The sequence below is a fragment of the Penicillium cosmopolitanum genome, assembly GCF_028827165.1.
Source record: "Penicillium cosmopolitanum strain IBT 29677 chromosome Unknown utg000006l:49.0-5199605.0:1.0-5204138.0, whole genome shotgun sequence".
Classification (NCBI taxonomy): domain Eukaryota; kingdom Fungi; phylum Ascomycota; class Eurotiomycetes; order Eurotiales; family Aspergillaceae; genus Penicillium; species Penicillium cosmopolitanum.
This window is the reverse complement of record NW_026622676.1, coordinates 4,689,774-4,709,540: the sequence shown is the minus strand read 5'-3', so window position 1 is coordinate 4,709,540 and position 19,767 is coordinate 4,689,774. Positions and strand designations below refer to the sequence as shown.

General features: G+C 48.9%; 7 protein-coding genes across 7 annotated transcripts; 2 read left to right on the top strand and 5 right to left on the bottom strand.

The window, feature by feature from the left end:
• Positions 1-429: 429 nt before the first annotated feature.
• On the bottom strand, positions 430-1,053 carry xanA (isonitrile hydratase-like protein xanA; the record flags this gene model as incomplete). The annotated part of the gene is made up of 1 exon (XM_056630930.1): positions 430-1,053. The coding sequence occupies one exon, from the start codon at positions 1,051-1,053 to the stop codon at positions 430-432; it is 624 nt and encodes a 207-aa protein (XP_056490232.1).
• Positions 1,054-1,824: 771 nt separating this feature from the next.
• On the top strand, positions 1,825-3,194 carry N7509_006292 (fumarylacetoacetate hydrolase family protein; the record flags this gene model as incomplete). The annotated part of the gene is made up of 3 exons (XM_056630929.1): positions 1,825-2,170; positions 2,245-2,583; positions 2,635-3,194. 3 exons carry the CDS (start codon positions 1,825-1,827, stop codon positions 3,192-3,194), a joined length of 1,245 nt encoding a protein of 414 aa, XP_056490231.1.
• A 318-nt stretch (positions 3,195-3,512) lies between these two features.
• Positions 3,513-6,053, bottom strand: N7509_006291 (putative C6 transcription factor; the record flags this gene model as incomplete). Its single annotated transcript, XM_056630928.1, has 4 exons — positions 3,513-4,593; positions 4,653-4,878; positions 4,932-5,191; positions 5,254-6,053. The coding sequence occupies 4 exons, from the start codon at positions 6,051-6,053 to the stop codon at positions 3,513-3,515; spliced, it is 2,367 nt and encodes a 788-aa protein (XP_056490230.1).
• A 648-nt stretch (positions 6,054-6,701) lies between these two features.
• N7509_006290 (aromatic ring-hydroxylating oxygenase subunit alpha) lies at positions 6,702-7,830 on the bottom strand (the record flags this gene model as incomplete). The annotated part of the gene is made up of 2 exons (XM_056630927.1): positions 6,702-7,023; positions 7,088-7,830. The coding sequence occupies 2 exons, from the start codon at positions 7,828-7,830 to the stop codon at positions 6,702-6,704; spliced, it is 1,065 nt and encodes a 354-aa protein (XP_056490229.1).
• A 1,171-nt stretch (positions 7,831-9,001) lies between these two features.
• On the bottom strand, positions 9,002-10,782 carry N7509_006289 (MFS transporter; the record flags this gene model as incomplete). The annotated part of the gene is made up of 4 exons (XM_056630926.1): positions 9,002-9,258; positions 9,314-9,645; positions 9,696-10,299; positions 10,353-10,782. The coding sequence occupies 4 exons, from the start codon at positions 10,780-10,782 to the stop codon at positions 9,002-9,004; spliced, it is 1,623 nt and encodes a 540-aa protein (XP_056490228.1).
• Positions 10,783-12,291: 1,509 nt separating this feature from the next.
• N7509_006288 (uncharacterized protein) lies at positions 12,292-13,665 on the bottom strand (the record flags this gene model as incomplete). The annotated part of the gene is made up of 1 exon (XM_056630925.1): positions 12,292-13,665. One exon carries the CDS (start codon positions 13,663-13,665, stop codon positions 12,292-12,294), a length of 1,374 nt encoding a protein of 457 aa, XP_056490227.1.
• A 1,487-nt stretch (positions 13,666-15,152) lies between these two features.
• On the top strand, positions 15,153-19,232 carry N7509_006287 (phosphoribosylformylglycinamidine synthase; the record flags this gene model as incomplete). The annotated part of the gene is made up of 1 exon (XM_056630924.1): positions 15,153-19,232. One exon carries the CDS (start codon positions 15,153-15,155, stop codon positions 19,230-19,232), a length of 4,080 nt encoding a protein of 1,359 aa, XP_056490226.1.
• Between the last annotated feature and the right edge of the window lie 535 nt (positions 19,233-19,767).

The window sequence follows — 19,767 nt, the reverse complement described above, 5'->3', positions numbered from 1 at the left end:
ACCTTTCACCTTTCAATTTCAGATGACTAGATTTGCAGACGCGTACAACCGCTTGAATTCGGTCCAAAAGAATGAACTAGAGCTTGGGCTCCCGCTCGGCTCGATGACCTACCTCACTTCGTATCTGGAAAGCTAAACGGGAGATCCCACCCAACCTATCGGTCCTGATACAAGTGTAACTCTAGGTCATATGAGGAATGGGAGTTCTTTATACCAGTTCCATTTCTTATTTCTGATATGTTTGGATATGGTATACTAGTAATCCGGAAGGAAAGATTTCTTATTAACCCCGTTTGGTATCGCGAGGGCTTTGGGTGTAGTTTGAAGAAAACACTTATTGCAAGATTGCAATTCAAGAACTAGGATAAAAAAACAATTCGGCAATGTAATCCTACGCAAATAGATATCCAAAAAGAATATACCCGGACATCACTTTCCTGGCTCAGCCCAATCATACTCCATCACCCGCGACACAAAGGCAGCCATTTCCGGGCTTGACAGCTGACGCACGACATGAAATGTAGCGTCGAGTCCAGAACTAATTCCTCCAGCTGTGACTAGCTGTACTGAATCTCCTTTCAAGTAACCTCCATCCATATAGCGCTTGTGCACTACATTTGTGGCGCCCTCATTTTTGTCACCAAAACGAGCACATACTTCCCGTAAAACCTCCACTGCACGGTGATGAGTTGTGACCGTCATTCCACTCAAAATACCTGCCGCGCCAAGAATCAATGCACCTGTGCAAATAGAAAACAAAATACGTGGCTTTCGGGACTCCGACAAGGGAAGCGTAGCGAATTTGCGGATTATATTGACCTCCGGGGCATTTCCCTCGACCAGTGGCTGAATAACAGCTGGTGGTCCCCCTGGAACTACGAGCATGTCGTACTCTGCAAGTTCTTCCATGGCCATTTCCAAGAGCCTATCGGCTTTCACGGTCATGACGCTCGCGGCGTGGATGATAGAGGTTCGCGCGATGGTCTCGATGATGAACATTCGATCCGGCTTGTCGGGGTTGCGGTTATGCGAAACATGGGACAGAACCTCCATCGGGCCTGTGAAGTCGAGGATATCCACCCTTGGAAAAGTAGGACACCTACTTTGTAATATTGCTTGGGTTCGGTGGCCGCCATGTTCTCGCCGGCTAAAGCTTGCGGGTCTTAATTTCGGGTTGAGAGAAATACGACGCTGGCAGACGTGGTCACAGAGAAAAGAGATGCAAAAGAAAATGCAGGTATTCAAGAGGCTGCAGATGGACAGAATGAAGGCACTTTCTTCAATACTTTTGTTGAGTGAAAGAGTTGGCTTGAGGGTAGATGAGATTGGCCTCCCACGGTGGGTATCAGACACGTTGCTGACTCCAAGAAGTAACTAATGGGCCGACGTCGTGTCACCGGAACATCCTCATGTGCTCATCGAGTCTCATGGAACCCAAAAACTCTGGATTTGCCATCTACTGTGCCCATGTGGACCTCCATTCCAGCGGTGAAGCATAACCTCGTGCTGCAAGGGTTTTATGCAGTTTCCTGCGGTGGATGCCATGACCAATGTGTTTCGCAATCCCTTCGCAGATACCCACCCCATACCTCTGGCTGTTAATTTTTTCGACCTGCTGCCACTGCATCAGGCTGTTTCAGTCAATCCAGCCGCCAATCCTTACCGATCTATCTCTTTCTGGCATACATTGTCCATCTTCGGGATGTGGACTGCGGGGAAATCCACAATGTCGGATGGTGGGGGATGCAGCAATAAAACAACTGCATAGTAGCCTCACTGAAAAGTAATTTGATTTTCTAGATTTCCTGCGCTTCTTCAGAGAAAATGTCTTCTCCAGAGTACAGCGACCATTTTTCAATCACCAACATCCCGTTTGGTGTGGCATCTTGCGAGAGCCATCCGAATCCACAATGCGTGACTCGATTGGGAAACAAGGTCATTTTTCTTGTCGACATACAGCGGTCGGGAGTCTTCTCCAACATCACAGGCCTACTGGAAGGAATATTTGATAGTCCGACCCTGAATGAGTACGCGGCTCTTCCCAGATCCATTCATCGGGAGGTGAGAAGGGTGCTACAAGAGACATTGAAAAAGCCCTTACCAGTGGGTTTCGCCGAGAATATTGGGGCTGTCACTTTGTATCTGCCAATTGCAGTTGGTGGGTTTACAGGTATGCATCCTATACTATTCAGAGCCTTGCGTCTATTCTGGGCATACGTCAACAGTCAATCTGACAGAAGATAGATTTCTCATGCAGTGTACACCACGTTCGCAATGCAGGCCGAATCATTATCAATGACGAATCGGTCCCTCCAGGATTTTTCAGTTTCCCAATCGGATACAACGGCCGTGCTAGCACCATCTGTGTCTCGGGGACGCCAATAGTTCGACCGAAAGGTCACTTCTTTGATCACTCGTCGCCGTCGGAGAAAAAGCCCATTATTTACGGTCCCTCACAGGCCATGGACTATGAGCTAGAAGTGGGCGTGATTATCGGAAATGGCGTGTCCAAGTTGCAGGGTTTGGATGCGCGTGATGCAAACGACCATATCTTCGGAATGGTCCTTTTGAATGACTGGAGTGGTAAGTACTCATTTCGCCACCTGATACTCGGGTAAATGGTTTTCTAACTAGATGTTGTCCCAGCTCGTGATATTCAGGGTTGCGAAATGATGCCATTGGGACCTTTGAATGGCAAGTCCTTCGGAACTAGCATCTCTCCCTGGGTGGTCACCCTGGATGCTTTAGAGCCCTTTGCCACCCCGGGTCCAAACCCTGAGGTTGCATTAGCAAGTCATCTTGAAGACGATGTCAATAAGTCAAGCTATGAAATAAACTTCAAGGTCGAAATTATTTCTGGGCAGCATGTGACGACCGTCAGTGAATCAAAATTTACGGACTTGCACTGGAATGGACCTCAAATGGCGGCACATTTGGCTAGCACCGGGGCAGACCTCCGCACGGGGGACATTTTGGGCACAGGCACGGTGAGTGGTCCAAACGAGGGCAGCTTTGGCTGTCTGCTGGAGACCACAAAGGCTGGGAAAGAGCCCATAACCTTGACTGATGGCTCGGAGAGAAAGCTCTTGTTGGATGGTGATATAGTCCGAATGACCGGCGTGGTCGGTGGTGTGAACTCCGGTGTTGGATTTGGCGAGTGTGTCGGCCAGCTCGTGGCGGCAGTGGATATATGAAACAGATGAGAATAAGAATTCCTGCGCTTCAAGGTACCCACACATAAGATAGAGCGGGTTAGAGCTAGTACTGCATGACAAGTTTATGGAAAATTATTAGAAAGGACCGTTATAGACATCAGGAGAGACGGTATATGATAACCTATGAACAAAAACGGGAGGAAGATCTAAGTAATCCAAATAATCCCGGAACACCATGGCCTTAGTTTCGTGAAGATAAGCAGTACCCAACGCCAGTGAAATGCCTCTGAACCGCGCTGAAAAATATTTAGTACTGGAAATTGAAGAAATCGGAAGCAGTGAGTCGTGACAGCACCACTAACTCCATAGTGGTGGATGAATATACTCCGATGCGCGATCCAGTATATTTGGCATAGTCCATTCGCCACTGCCCGAGCTCTCTGGGGTAGGAGGCGGGAGTGACCCAACAGAGGGTGTCATGCCCGAAGGAACAAAAGAGCCCCCTGATGCGCCAGCCTGGTTGGTGTTAGACTGAGCCAGGTACGCGGGGCTGCGACCATTTGCGGGGCGAGTTTGCTGATTTCCAAATGCGCTCAAAAGTTTTTGCAGGGCACGATGGGTTTTAGCAAGAGACTTAGCCCACTGCGTCTGATTATCGCCGATGGCAGCGGGTGATGTGGGATCCACCGGAGGCGGAACAACCCCCGGTGGGTTTGTGGCCCCGGTAATTGGATCATATGTATTCATAGCTTGAGCCGGAGAAGCCATGTTGCCAGTAGCAGGGTTTGTATCGCCAGTATCATAGGCTCGTTCGTTACTCGCGCGCTGTGCGATGATTCCTTCGAGCTTCCGAAGCAGATTCCAAACATTTGGGTCTGATTTCGCCTCCTCGATGACAGCAAGCAGGAACGCGGAGCTAATAGCTCGTTGCAAAGCAATCCACGAGCGTGCAGCATGGGAGCTGATGTTGTGCATTTCGATATAAGCTTCCACGGTTGTCATGAGATTCGATATGCAGTCCGCCCGGATACTAGCTGCTCCTGGATCACTACTATCGTTTGTCGGTTTGAGTGCCGGTCGACACAATTCGGACGAGAAGTATGAAGAATGTAGCTTCAACACAACGCGCTCCAAACTTTCCGTGGCATTCGAACACCACTGCGCTTCGCGCAAATAAGGCTTCGCTTCGTCCATGATTGTTTGAATCCTTTCCTTGTAGGCTTGGATGCTGCCGAAGCTCATTTGAGCATGCGGACTGAGCATGCGAATTCGAACAACTTCCAGAGCCAGAGATATGACTCTACAAAGGGTTTCAAAGTAGGAGAGATCTCCAGGTTTTGAGCTTTCCCGGTACGCTATATCAGGCTGACTGACAGCTGTGGTAGAAGGGCGATCATAGGACAAGGAGAAATGGCTATCTTGCCAGGCCATGGACCACCTGAGAGGGAAAAATTAGTATTTCTAAGGAGATGCAGCGCCGATTGATCAAAATCATACCAAACATGCCGCCGTCGGTATCGCTCATCTGCTGAAAAACGGCTTGATTCGACGTGTAACCCTAGTGCCAACCCCATTCGAAGCGTCATGCCCAGAAGTACATATGAGATTCCAGGGTTCATGTTATAGGACAGAACATTTCCAATGACCAGCAAGGTCTGAATGGCTTCGATCGTTGGCTGTGATAAGAAGTTGGTCATTCGCAGACATTGGTAAGAACAACAAACTAGGTTCACTTTAGTCAACATCCATCTAGAGAGGTCATTATAGTCGTCATACCGTAAACTTGCGACGTCAATTCTCGTTCTTTGCTTCCGAGATCCGACGATTGGCAGCCAGAGGCCAGAACAGCAAATAAGAGCCCGAGATAGGCAATGCTAACACCAAATGGGCTTTGGGCCTCGTTTGCGTCTTCGCGATAAACACCCCCAGATGCAATTCTACTTTGCAGCAAGAGCTCGAGGTTGCTTTCAAATTCGGCAATATCTTCAAGGACGGGATATATGGCTCCCGCAATATCTTTGTAGTAGAAGAAGAATCTGTTCCAGTTAAAAAATAAATTCAGCAAGTAAATGTTGGTATCTGGTAGGCTTTCACTCACTCTCTGCATTGTTGATCGGTTGGAAGTGCGCTACAAACCGCACTGATATCAAAAGTCGACATATCTGAAGACCACAAATCCACAAATGGATAAGTTGCGGATTCATTATCCAGGCCAAGCTTGGGCAAGATCCCTCCCTCTAAAAGAGCTTGAAGCTGATCGGGTCCCGATTTGTTATTTAGAATATAGGCCAACACCGACCGAGAGCCCAGGTGGACAGTTCCTTGCCCCAATGTGTTTGCAGCATGAATACCTTCGCGATCCGGGGAGGCGCCCTTAGAGCGGGAACTCGCATCGACACTCTCCACACTCCCACTATCAATGCCAGTAGCAGGGCCATCCTCGGCACGCTCGAGCCCCACTCGTAACGAAGAAATTGTGGATTCCATCTCCCGCAGTCGATTGCGTACATTATCCCACTCTTCTCGAGCAATAGATACTCGGCCACCTACGTTGCCGCCATTCGCTCGATACTGCGAAGATTCGTGTTTGATATGGGGCGGAACATCTTCATAACTGTATAGTCCGGCGTGATCAGAAGTCGGAATTGCCGACGCGCCTTCGACGGGGCTCTCGTGGAAAGCCTGCGAGCGTTTCTTGGAAGGCCGTTCGTATGAGCAAATTTCCGTATGGTCCCGTTTGATACACCCGTCGCAAGGTAGGTTTCGGTCGCATTTCACTTTGCGCGCATGACACGGGTAGCAGGCTTTTGGTTCGCGCGCTTTGCGCTTGGTGCGAATAATGGCATCTACTTGATCCTGCGGCAAATCGGATACAGACCGATTCTGTGCCGCAGCCATGTCGGAGGGGAAATAGAGGGGTTCGGAACGTATGGTGAAGTCATTTCCCGGGTTCTCGATGGATTCTGATGGCATCAAAGGGTGATTATATCGAGATTATCATGCGTCGGCTATTTGGGCTTCAATGCGACCGGACGGAAGCGCACAGAGGTTCAAAGGCGACACGGGAGAATGAATGGTTTCAAAGGCGTTCGTCTATATCCGGAGAAAATTGGCGATTTGGGCGAGGCTATTCCATCACTCCGTGGGAGATATCATGGTGACGCAGAGACAATTGTATCAAATTGAAGACGAGTTGGAGGTGCCGAGAGAGCTTCATCGTGATGGGAATGGCACGTGATGTGGGGCGGCCCAATGCGGACAGCATACGTCAGCGACATTCACCATACTAACCACTATGAACTATAGAAATTGTCGATACCATTACGATTATAAACAATGGAAAGATTCACTAGAACTTGAAATATTCAATTAATTTACTTTCAATTTACATTACATCCGAGTCGTCTCACCATATCAAGGTGCCCTAACCATATGCGTTTTCTAAGCTAATAAGTGCTAGGGTCCACTACTACTAGTAACTAGTAATAGTAACTAACTGGCATCGCCAATATGAAACTTGTAGTTAGTTAGTATGCAGGCACCTCTTCATTTAACAGCCCAAATTTCGTGTCGAGCCTCCTTCTCACGTCTGTGATGCTCTTTGACAATATCCCGAACCACAGACTGGAAGTATAGCGGTCCCTTTTCCATCTCTGGATGAAGTAACCCGTTCACAAAGATACCCGAGCTCAGATTCTTCTGTGCCTCGATGCAGAGATGCTTGTCTTCATTCATAATTCGCTTGAACATGTCGCTGACCAAAATAAAATCTGCGTCGGAAGAGTGCTTATTCCGAAAGACTTCATAGCGCATCTGACAGGTCTTTGGTGAAGTCGGAATGAATCGCTGCATGAAAAAGAAGTGAGGCCTAGCTGGGAGTCAAAAATGGTTTTCTATGAGGTCGTTTTTGGTAAATATTAGGATACACTCACGTCACGGTCATTGAGGCATTTGGAAAGTAATATGTGCTACAGACCTTCAAGCCCGCTTTGATCTGTTCTGGCGTTGATGCTGGAAGATGAATAATGCTTCCATCGACGGTGTCGACCGAATATGAATTCAGATCCGCGACGGACTGCACATCCGGATGGGCCGTGGCGCAATGATAGCATTCATTATAATTATCGGCTAATACCTTCCAGTTATATGCGCCATCCATCTCCCATGTATGGTCAAATGCGTAATTATTCCAGTCAAAGTCGCTGAAGCGAGGCTGGAGGTCAATATCTTTAAAGTCTCTTTCCCATTCAATCTCAGGCTCCTCGTTGGAATCTAAGTTAACCCATATAAAGCCATTACGATCAATATGAATGTGGATTGGGCTCGAATTTGCATACCCCTGGCCGAGGAAGTCTTTAGGTTGGTCAATCTGTTCCTCGGTCTCGTGGGCCGAGACATCGTGAAATGCTTTTATGACATTGTTGTTGTCTCGAAAAAGGACAAAATACCATCCTGCAGTCTCGTAGCGTAGCCAGGCGCCAAGTTTAGGCAGGCGCAGGGAATGCGTGGTGAGTAGCCAATTTCTGGCAAAGATAGATCGCCTCTCAAGTTCATAAAGAGCCTGCGACGTGTACCAGTTGGCTGGGAGCGCTCTTCGTGGGGACCTTTCAGAGGCGATGGAACATGGATTCTTGGAGGTGTTGAGTCCCAATAATCCTTTCAGTGTGGAGGTCATTATTATTTAAAGAGAAGGTGCAAAAAGAGCCGGAAACATAAGGTGTAGCTTGGGTGAACCTGGATATGGTATCTTTTTGAAGCAAACTTGGAAATCTTGTCGATACTTATTTAAATTAGAGGAAGAGGCGGCGACACAGCCGACCCCGATCACAGGACCCGAGTCTGAACCCGAACTCGTACGAGAAAGTATGATTAGGTACATTTGTGCCAACCGAAATTTGTCGCATTGACTGTAAATCAGATGTACACAGGTGATATCGCGCAATTCGGTCTCGTCCGCCGTGCTAAAAACGGCACGGGACACAGAATGTGTCATTTCAATCTCAACCTGATAAGCATCCATTCCACACTGGAGGTCTCATAGAAAGGGAATAACCAACCGTGCCTCTATCAGGTCTCTTTCAAAGCTTTCACGCAAGATCCAAACAAATATATCAAGATTCTTGGTCTTCGAATCAAGAATTCGTCGCATACCTATACGGTGAGAGTTCCTCGGTTCTGGCCAAGAAGAAAAAAACGAATCGGAAGTATAATTTTCGAGATACGAAGTAAAAACATCCCCGCAAGGAACCCGACCGTCAGCCGGGATAGATATGCCTTAATTGGCAAACACACCGTTCACGTGAACGGTACTACTCGATAACCAGATGGCCAATAAGAAAACCACGATTGTAAGAGACCTGGAAGCTGTTTCCCTCGATTCACTTGGTCTCTATACATCTTCCAGTTTGGTTGCCTCTCAACTCCAACATACGGTAGTAACTTGAAGATAAAACCCAAAAATAATTATTTAATCCCGCAAATTCGAATTGAAATTGATTGATTCAGTATTTCAGATTACTTCTTAAAGCCAGATTCTAAATGTTTTATTCGTCAGCTTAAAGACTGTTGGCTAAATATACAAGGAACTTTTCGGGAAGAAATTTCTGCTCCTTCAAGAGGAGGTTATCTAATTACTATATTCTGCGTATAAAATCTCGCACAAAAGTAGAAAATCGGATGTACCATTTTGTATTAATTTTATTAACCAATGCATACTAATAGTTCTGCTATATTCCTTTTATCATAATATTCACGTACTCGTTCTGATTAATTAGCACCGAAAGTTTGGTAAATTTTGGACTGGCCAAAATGACAGCGACACATGCCTTCGGGAAGGCATTGCGTGCTCAAGCCTTGACAGCTTGCTCCTCATCATCGGCAAATGCATACTTCGAGAAGCGCCGAATGGCCTCTCCTTTATAAAAGAAGACATATGGAATTGCGCAACAAGCCAACGCAATGAATGCGAGAAGAGAGCTCGCCCATTGGTATCCCAGGCGATTGTACATCTGCTCGGTAAAAAGGACGGTGGAGGCACCCCACATGGATCGCAAAAATGTCTTCGCAGCCAAGGCCGATGCGGCTTGGTGCTGGTATGTGTCGACTAATTGATATTAGCCCTTGCTCAAGGAAATTTTTAAAAGGATTTCAAGACATACCCAGGTAGTTGTTGGCAGAGTTATAAAGGAAAATGAAACCGAAGCCAACTGGCCATCCTCCAATGGCGGGTCCGAACCAATGAATTTGAGGGTATGAGGTCCAAGCAAAGATGAAAAGGCCAACAGGAATGAGCCAGCATGACCACATCATTGGGATGAGACGCATTTCAGCAGGGGGCTTTCCATCGTATCTCTGGCTGATCTTGAGATAGTTCTTGTTCACAAATGGCGCACATGCAGCACTCATAAGCACACCGATAGCCAAAGGAATGAACATAAGGCCTGTGATGGAAGCGCTCCAGCCCTTGCCTGATTGATAAACAATCGGGTATCTGCGGCTTTTGTTAGCTACTTGTCAGATCACAGAGAAAGACAGACTTACGCAACGAAGAACATGTAAAGCAAGCCATACAAAACAGACATGTAGAGGGCAATAAAGAAGACAATTGGCTCGAGGAAAAGGAGCTGGAAAGGTCGGAAAAGGAAGATGCGCAGCTTCTGTCCCATGGGGCGAGGGTCGAGCTCAGCCTCGGTGGTATACTTGGGGTCATTCTCCTCCGCTCGCAACTTCTTGGCTCGCTTTTGGAGAAGAATAGGAGCATAAGTCTCGGGGACAGTGAAAGTAATGAGAACCCAAGCAACGAAAGACAGAATTAGTTGAAGCCAGTACAGCCACCTCCAGCCGCAGTTGTCACCAAGGAAACCGCCGGCGAGGGGACCGATTGCAGGGCCAATAAAAGGAGCAGCACTGAATGCTGCCATGGGAACTCCTCGTTCCTCGCTTCTCCATAGATCGGCCAAAGTACCACCGACTAGCGTCATCGGGGCGCTGAAGGCAATTCCATCGATCAGTCGACAAACGATCAGAGTTCCAATGTTTTTCGACACAGCACATGGAATGATAAAAATAACAGCGATGAGAAGCGTGAGAACATATACTGGGCGCCTTCCGAACATTTCAGACATTGGGGCGAAGGCCATGGGGCCTGAATCGTTGTCAGCAATGAACAAATACTGGCATAAAATTATGGCAACTCACCGACACCAAAACCAACAACGAAGACAGTCACAACAACAAGACTGACTTCACGGGAGACTCCGAAATCTTCCATTGGGCCCTCCAAATCAGCTGTGATGACACTGCTGGCAAATGCGACGACGAAACAAGTAAAGGCAACAACCATGGTGCAATACCACTTGTATGCCTTCGACCAATTCTTGGGATTCTCAGGATCGTCTATGGTGAATGTTACCAGCTTCCAATCCTCCATTTTACCGGTGGCATTCGACTTGATAGGTTTGATGATCTCTCCCGTTCGTGTCTCGGTTGTGTATTCGCGGAGGTCGGCGCCATCATTCAGTTCGCGGATGGGAAGGTCGATATAGTCGACCTGGCCGGGGCCAGAGCCGATCGAGGCAGTTCGACTTGTCGCATTGGTATGCGTGTGGTCTGAACGAGGTGTCTCCATTTCGATACTAGTAGTAGTGTGTACCGGATCTACTAGTAGGAGTGGATCGATTTGAATGTTGACTCTTTGGATTTGGATACCTCAGCCCTGCAGGGGTCAATCCCTTTTTTATATTACATTGTCCTGGCCTTGGCATAGCAAATTTTACACATCATGTCTTTCAAGTATGGATATGCGGCAAAATTAATCAGTCTCCTGTTCACGGGCCGTATACTTCCCGCAGCCCCAACCTGGGGCGAACTCGAATTCCCCACCGGCAGAGAAAATTTCCCGAATAGGATGGGTGGCGCTAGCTAGAAAAGGTAATATGCTACGAGGGTACCGGATAATGTTTTGTTGTCAATACTTATGATCTGTGTTCAGCCAAACTAAAGTGATCTTCTCCATTCATATCCATGTTTAACCGGAGAAGTTATTTTAAAGGCCAATCCTTTCGAGTCACAAAGTCGATTATAGAGAAACACCCCCATCAGCGTTTCTAATATAAAGCACTAATCGCGTGGCATTCAGATGCTACACTATAAGTTTCTTCTCAGACACCTCTTAAATAACAACTGTCTACTCCACATTCTTAGACCTCAGAATATACCCTACACATGGCCTCCATTTTCTTACATTGGGACTGATCCTAAACCTGTACTATAGTACTATTATGACCATTGCAAACCCTGTTTCAGGTTACTTTATCTGATCAATCAGCTATTAAGCCGCTTTCTATTTGTCTTTAATATTCGATACCACGTAATATCACATCTTCAAACTATCAAGTGATAGGTTGCTTTCGACAACTGGTCCTTGTGTAACGGACTGGGGTTGTTACCATTCGCGAATGCCTGACGTAGATGGCATCCACTTAGGCATCCACGCCTACATGTACTTAGTTCTATCTCAGCTTCCTCCTTCTTCTCCTCAAGCTATTACTTTCGTCGAACAGCTACTGTTTCCTTTGCTTCGTATGCTACGCCGTACGTTGATCTCTGTGAGCATCTGAGCATCCTCACATCTTGTATATACGTGGGGCCTAAAAATCATCTTCCGCCCGTGTTAGACGTTTTACACGGAATTCACTCTCTGAGAGAGCAAAGTCTTATTTGTAGTTAATTAAAGTTTGCTAGTATATATACGTCACTACAGTGTCTGATCTCTGTCACTGCTGTTGTGGTGGAGGCTCGCTCGGAGCATATTGCCGCTTATGGTAGCTCCCCTATTCTCCAAATCCGGTAATATGTGAGCTTTCGCCAAGGCTAGAAAGATACGAGTTTTCTCCGATGTTCCAGGCAAGTCAAACGAAATATTTGCATGTACATAGTTTCAAATCGAATCCAGAATATGGTTTGGTATAGCATATCAGGTCACTGGTGCAAGTATTTGATTCGATTGGGATCCAGAGCTCACCAGCTCCAATTCTATCCACGGATAAATCATTGCCAATTGAATCATATCCATAGCAAAACATTCCTTGTTGGGCATTATTATTATTATACAGCTCCGCTTTTAGTTCCCGAGATATTACAGATCCATCATATCCAGCACACTGCTAGTATAGTTCCACAAAGGAGTGGAATAGTCTGTACAAAATGTGTAGCCGGTGTAAAAGGTGCTCTGCTGTCCCTGAAGAGCATACAGTTTCTTGTAGAATCCATTTCTCACATCATCTGTGGAAACAATAAGGGTTTCAGGTGAGTGGGAAGCGAAGGCTGCAATCTCGGGCTCTTTGGTCCGATATACGCCTGTCTTGCCCATGCGCTTCAGGTCGGATCGAATCAACTCTTTCGCGTCTTCAGCTGTAAAATTCCCGTCGGCCACGATCTTGCTCATGAAATAACCTGGTACGCCGGAATACTCCATTTGCCATTGAAATGGAGGCAAAGGAAGACTACCGGGCTGGTTATCTGGATTGGTATTAGCGACGTTGATGCCGTCGGGGAGACCAGTGTTGGTAATAGCCGCGGCGTAATAACTCTTGTGGTTCCATTTTGAGAAAAGAGTCGACTCTTCTGGACGAAGATCAAACCCGGTCAGACTGGAGGCCGTGGGAGGGAAGGTAATGAGTAGCTTCTTCGCTCTGATGAGTTTTCGGGTTCCATCAGCATTCTTGACGATCATCTCAACGCCGGTAGAATTGCGCTTCGCCTGAGAAACCGTGGTCTCGTAAAAAATGTTTTCCTCGGCGATATAGTTCGCGGCCTTGTTAAACAATTGGTCTGTGCCGTTCTTTGGCCGGATGTATCCTCCTCCCAACAGCGCGTCGATGTGTGTGATACCAAAATTCTGGATCACATATAGCAGAGGAGCATTCAGGATATCTCCCACATTCTCAGCAAACATGAAGATGACACCCATCGCACCCTGAAGGGCATGTTCTTCCACAAATTCGTGGAACGGTCGGAGGAGAGCCTCCGGGACTTTGTCTGGGAGATAATAGGCCCCCGTTGACAGGTAGTTGAACTGCTCGATCGCGGTGCGGTACAGGATAGCACCAGCTATAGTACCCAGGAGCTCGTTTCCAGGAAGCACTCGCTTTCCTGTGTTGAAGTTCACATTCTCGATAATTATTGATCCTGGTAACAGAGCTTCATAGTCAACGTTGAGCTGGCTGAAAAAGTTCTTGGTGATGTCGTTGTTGAAATATCCCTCGACTCCATAATTGACATATTTATCACTTGGCAGATAAAGTGTCTCCGCATGTCCCCCCAGTCGGTCTTTTTTCTCGACCAGGGCAACACTGTGGCCCTTCTCTCTTAGCTGAACGGCAGCATAGGTACCTGTAGCACCACCTCCGAGGATGCATACGTCGCGAGTAACAACGTCCTCGGCATTGAAGCCACCCGTAGAAAACGCGATGCAGGCTGCAGCCAAGAAAAGCAAGCCCTCCAAACGCATGACGGGTACCAAAATTTCGTTTATTGCGTTTTTTAATCGCACCTGGGCTCATGTATCCTTATTTACGAGATCTCTTCTTTTTGAACCCGAGAGTTTGGCTCGGCAAATTCGGTGCACAAAAAATAAGGGGGGATTTTATTCAACCACTAGAATAGGACATATCTCTCCACCTTTCTCCTAATTTTCTTTCTTTGGAACGGTATGGATCAGTAAACTCCCTTCTTGCGGTGATAGGCTCGGGCTAGTTGAGGATCGACACAAACTATCGCTTGTTGGATGGGTGAGAAATTAACGTTCGGGAATTGGTTCTCCTATTTTCACTCAATGTCGCAGACACCATCTACTTGATCTAAACCTTTGATACTCAAGTCGGACTCTTATATGGCTTAAATTTTCATCAATATTCAAATAGAAAGTCTTAATGGAAATCCACAAGTTTGAGGTCAAGACCAATATACACGGCTAGTTGTCCCCACCTCCCCCGATAGTTCAGCTACTTTGGGTCAAGCTCCTTATGAAATCCACCAACAACGGAGAGATCGGAACATGGTCTGATATATCAGCTCAAAATAAAGAAAACACGCGCGTATCGTGTCTTTTTTTTCTTATTTTGTGCATTTGGAATCATCTATGTCTGATCCATCGGCGGCCATGTCATGATAGCTTCTAGGGGATACTTCAAATGGAATAGGGCCGCGAAAATCCCCTTCGTAAAATACAATTTTTCTGTTAGTGTATTCATTTTATTTATGGTCTATTTCTCAGTTCAGTGGTATTATGGGAGCTCTTTTCGACTTCTCTCAACATAACTAAAGGGCGACCTTGCATAGACTTGGGTTCTCGGAGCCTTGAACAGCATGGCCTACCTAGGTCTCATAGTATACCGCCACTCAATCAAACTCTGTTGATTGATGTAATTAATTTTCAACTGAAAAAAACTGAACATCTGCTAGAGCTTGCTGTAAGATAGTTAATCCGTGTTTTGGACTGCCATGAGGCGTATAGAGTATGATAATCCCTATTGGTTGAATATAGTGGGCCCACCTTACTCTACAGTAGATGCCGATGGTCGGCATCCATACCTAGGTGCCAAGGATGAATGGCTCACAAAGGTACGGGTAGTATGTGAAAGTCAGTGGTTTCTAACTGTCTCAGCAGATATAATACCCTATACGCCTCTTTCTTTTCGATTTCCACCCCCCATACTATAAATGTAATTTATTTACAGAGTAATCTTCTACTACACCCTACCCTTGGGAAGGTCCCCTTTGAAAAGTTAATCAGCACGTGACCGTCGATAAGACCCCGCCGCAATTGGACGCAACGGGCTTAGGGCGGGGCCACTCAATCCTCAACTTTTTTTTTGGGAGTCATCGCGGGGTCTTTAGTTTTTGCTCAAGCTCAAACTCATTCTGAGAGGCATCTGAGCCATTCCACCTCCTTTATCAAGAGGGAGGATTGGTCTTGACCCGACCTACTTCCACAACATGTCCACCGACTCCTACCTTGCCCTCCCGGGCTCGGTGGCGTTCTCCCGCTCTCGCGGACAAGCCATCGCTGCGAGCCTGGGTGTACAGGATGTCCGAGCCCAATGGGTTCACTACGTCCACACCTCTCGGCCGCTTGAAAACTCCCAGCGCGCTGTCCTGGAGCAATTGCTTCGTTACGGCGACATCAACGACGTTCCCCCCACCTTCACCTCCGATGACGGCAAATTCGATACTTTCTACATCTTCCCCCGAACTGGAACCATTTCGCCATGGAGCTCCCAAGCCACCGGTATCTCGCACGTCTGCGGCCTGCGCAACTCTGTGAAGCGCATCGAGCGTGGTATGAAGGTCTCCTGCCTCCGCAATGGCCCCGAAGACTACAAGACCGGGTACATGGATCTGCTGCACGACCGCATGACCCAGATCATTAGCCAAGATGAGCCAGAGCTCCAGCTGATGTTCTCCGAGCACGCCCCTCAGCCTCTCAAGACTATCTCTCTCCAGGGTGGCACCAAGTCTCCCAAGGAGATCCTCCAGGAAGCAAACAAGGAACTTGGTCTGGCTCTGGATGAGTCTGAAATCGAATATCTCGCGGAGGCTTATGGACCTAATGGTGCTATTGCGCGTGATCCCACTGACGTCGAACTTTTCATGTTCGCCCAAGTCAACTCCGAGCATTGCCGTCACAAGCAGTTCAACGCGTCCTGGGTCATCGATGGCAAGCCCATGCCCAACAGTCTTTTCGCTATGATTCGCAACACCCACAAGAAGCACCCTGAGCACACCGTTAGTGCCTACTCAGACAACGCTGCCGTCCTGGAAGGTAGTGAGGCTGCTTTTTGGGCTCCTGACCCCACCACCGGCGAGTGGAACCACACCAAGGAACTCGTCCACTTCCTTGCCAAGGTTGAGACTCACAACCACCCTACTGCCGTTTCCCCTTACCCAGGTGCTGCCACGGGCGCCGGTGGTGAGATCCGTGATGAGGGTGCTGTTGGCCGCGGCTCTCGCCCCAAGGCCGGTCTCTCCGGTTTCTGTGTCTCTGACCTCTTGATCCCTGGTAACGAGCAACCCTGGGAGCTTGATGTTGGCAGACCGAACCACATCGCCAGCAGCTTGGATATTATGCTGGAGGCTCCTATTGGCAGTGCCGCATTCAACAACGAGTTCGGCCGTCCTTGCACATCCGGATATTTCCGTACTCTTCTCACTGAGATTGATGTTGGCAATGGCGAGAAGGAAATCCGTGGTTATCACAAGCCCATCATGATTGCTGGTGGTGTCGGTACCGTCCGTCCTCAGCACGCCCTTAAGAACCCCGATGTTGTTAAGCCCGGCTCTTTCCTTGTTGTCTTGGGTGGCCCCGCCATGCTCATTGGTCTTGGAGGCGGCGCTGCCTCTAGTATTGCTTCCGGAGAGGGTTCCGCGGACCTTGACTTCGCCAGTGTCCAGAGAGGCAACGCCGAGGTTCAGCGCAGAGCTCAGGAGGTTATCAATGCCTGTGTTGCGATGGGTAACAACAACCCTATCAAGTTCATTCACGATGTTGGTGCTGGTGGTCTCTCCAACGCCCTTCCAGAGCTTATCCACGATTCTGGTCTGGGAGCGAAGTTCGAGCTTCGTGAAGTTGACAGCGCTGACCGTAGCATGAGCCCCATGCAAATCTGGTGCTGTGAGGCTCAGGAGCGTTATGTCCTGGCTGTCGGTGAGGATTCGATGAACAAGTTCACTGCCATTGCTCACCGTGAGCGTTGCGGCTTCTCTGTTGTCGGTCGCGGAGGCGGCACTTCTGAGGAAGAGAAGCGTCTCATCCTGCTGGACCGCGAGTCTACCGAGTACCCGGCCCCCATTGACCTGCCCTTGTCGGTCCTTTTCGGCAAGCCTCCTCGCATGACCCGAACCGTCGACTCGCGCAAGTTGACTCTTCCCGCTGTGGACTCAAGTCTTACTAAGTACCTGCCTTCGCTCACTTCCAAGACCGAGCTGGTTGGTGAGGCTGTTAACAGAGTTCTCTCCTTGCCCGCTGTCGGCTCAAAGTCTTTCCTTATCACCATTGGTGACCGAACCGTTGGTGGTTTGACTGCTCGTGACCAGATGGTTGGCCCATGGCAGACCCCCGTCTCTGATGTCTCTGTCACTGCTACCTCTCTGCTCCAGGGAGTCAAGACTGGTGAGGCTATGTCCATGGGTGAGAAGCCTACCCTGGCTCTTATCTCATCCGGTGCCTCCGCTCGTATGGCTGTTGCTGAGTCTCTCATGAACATTGCCGCTTCGGACCTAGTCGACCGTCTTTCCCAGGTGAAGCTGTCCGCAAACTGGATGTCCGCCAGCAGCCACCCCGGTGAGGGCGCTGCTATCTACGAGGCCGTTGAGGCCATCGGCCTGGATATGTGCCCTAAGCTTGGAATTTCCATCCCGGTCGGTAAGGACTCTATGTCCATGAAGATGAAGTGGAAGGACGAGGCCTCGAAAGAGGCCAAGGAGGTTACTGCGCCCATGTCATTGGTCATTACCTCTTTCGCCCCCGTTGGTGACTACCGCAAGACTTGGACCCCGGCTCTCCGCAGCTTCGAGGATGTCGGAGAGACTGTCCTCATGTTCGTTGATCTCGCTTTCGGTCGTAAGGCCCTTGGTGGATCTGCTCTTGCCCAGGTCTTCGGTGAGGTTGGCTCTGAGTGCCCTGATGTCCGTGATATGGATATTTTCCGTGACTTCTTCGATGCCACTCAGCAGCTCCAGGAGTCTGGAATTGTCCTGGCCTACCACGACCGCTCCGACGGTGGTCTCCTCACTACTCTGGCTGAGATGATGTTCGCCGGCCGTTGCGGTGTCGAGATCATGACCGACAACATCTGCTCCTCCTTCAACACCCCCGACGTCGTCGAAGCTCTCTTCAACGAGGAGCTTGGCGCCGTCTTCCAGGTTCGCAAGGAGCACGAGATTCACTTCCGCTCTTGCTTCGCTACTTGTGGTCCTCCCGCTGGTCTGATTCACAAGATTGGTCGTGTTTCTGAGCAGCCCAAGCAGAACCTCACCATCTACCACAAGGCCTCCCTGATTTTCCGCGAGACTCGCGCCAAGCTCCAGCAAACCTGGTCCAAGACCTCTTACTCTTTGCAAAAGATCCGTGACAACGCTGAGTGTGCTGATCAAGAGTTTGAGAATATCCTCGATGACAAGAACCCCGGTCTGTCCTGGAACCCTAGCTTCGACCCCAAGGACCGGGGCCTGCCTATCATGACCAGTCTCTCCCAATACTCACCCTTCACCAACAAGCCCCGCGTCGCCATCCTCCGTGAGCAAGGTGTCAACAGTCAGGCCGAGATGGCCTTTGCCTTCAACACCGCAGGCTTCTCCGCTGTCGACGTCCACATGACCGACATCATCTCTGGCCGTGTTTCCCTGGCCAGCTTCGCCGGTCTCGCTGCCTGTGGTGGTTTCTCTTACGGTGACGTTCTAGGCGCCGGTCAAGGCTGGGCCAAGTCCGTTCTGTTGCACGAGAACACTCGCAAGGAATTCCAATCCTTCTTCGAACGCCCCGATACATTCGCCCTGGGTGTCTGCAACGGTTGTCAATTCCTGTCTCGCGTGAAGGAGCTTATCCCCGGTGCCGGCAACTGGCCCAGCTTCGAACGCAACACCAGCGAGCAGTACGAGGGACGTGTCTGCATGGTCCGTGTCTCAGACCCGGATCCCTCGCGCCCTGGGGTCTTCTTCCACGGTATGGACGGCACTTCCCTGCCCATCGCCGTTGCCCACGGCGAAGGCCGCGCCTCGTTCGCCGGTACCCCCGGTATGTCTGCTGGCGACTTTGTTCGCGAGGGCCTGGCCCCCGTCCGCTTCGTCGACAATGCTACCCTCAAGCCTACCCAGCGCTACCCCTTCAACCCCAACGGCAGTCCCGAGGGTATCGCCGGTGTCCGCAGTCCCGACGGTCGTGTGCTGGCCATCATGCCTCACCCTGAGCGTACCGTCATGAACGGCATTGCCAGCTACAATTCCCCCGATGCCGAGCAGTGGGGTGACATTGGTCCCTGGGGTCGCATCTTCTTCAGTGCCAGACGCTGGGTTGGCTAGAGAGCTTGAGAAGCTCTCACACTTGGTTGTGTCTCATTTCATGTTCATGTTGTACGCGTTTCCTTGTCTATAGGTTGTTTATTTTTTGGCTATTCTGGAGTGAGATGGGTTATGTTACGTTCAAAAGCATTTACGAAACAGAGAATGAAATATAGCACATAGACAATGTCGTACTGGAGCTTCTAACAAAGTGTAGCAATTAAGTAGTAGAATGACGCGGGTTAATAAACCTCATGGGACAGGCATTCGCTGTTACTTTTTAATTTGTTCAATGCCGTCCTCAATTGATATGTATGGGATAGGAAGAGCTCTGGAGTAGGCTCTTCCTTTTGCCAGTTGTTGTGGATGACTCGAAATTAGTAGACATGAATTCCAAGGTTGCAACACTTAGACTGTAAAAGAAGCAAAAGCTCCTTACGCACTTTTGCGTGATTCCCAACGCACTGGCTACGCTGAAGTTGAATGAAGATCACGACTAAGATACCAAAATATTTAGGATAGACACAATCTTCATTCTGCGATACTTCAATAAAGT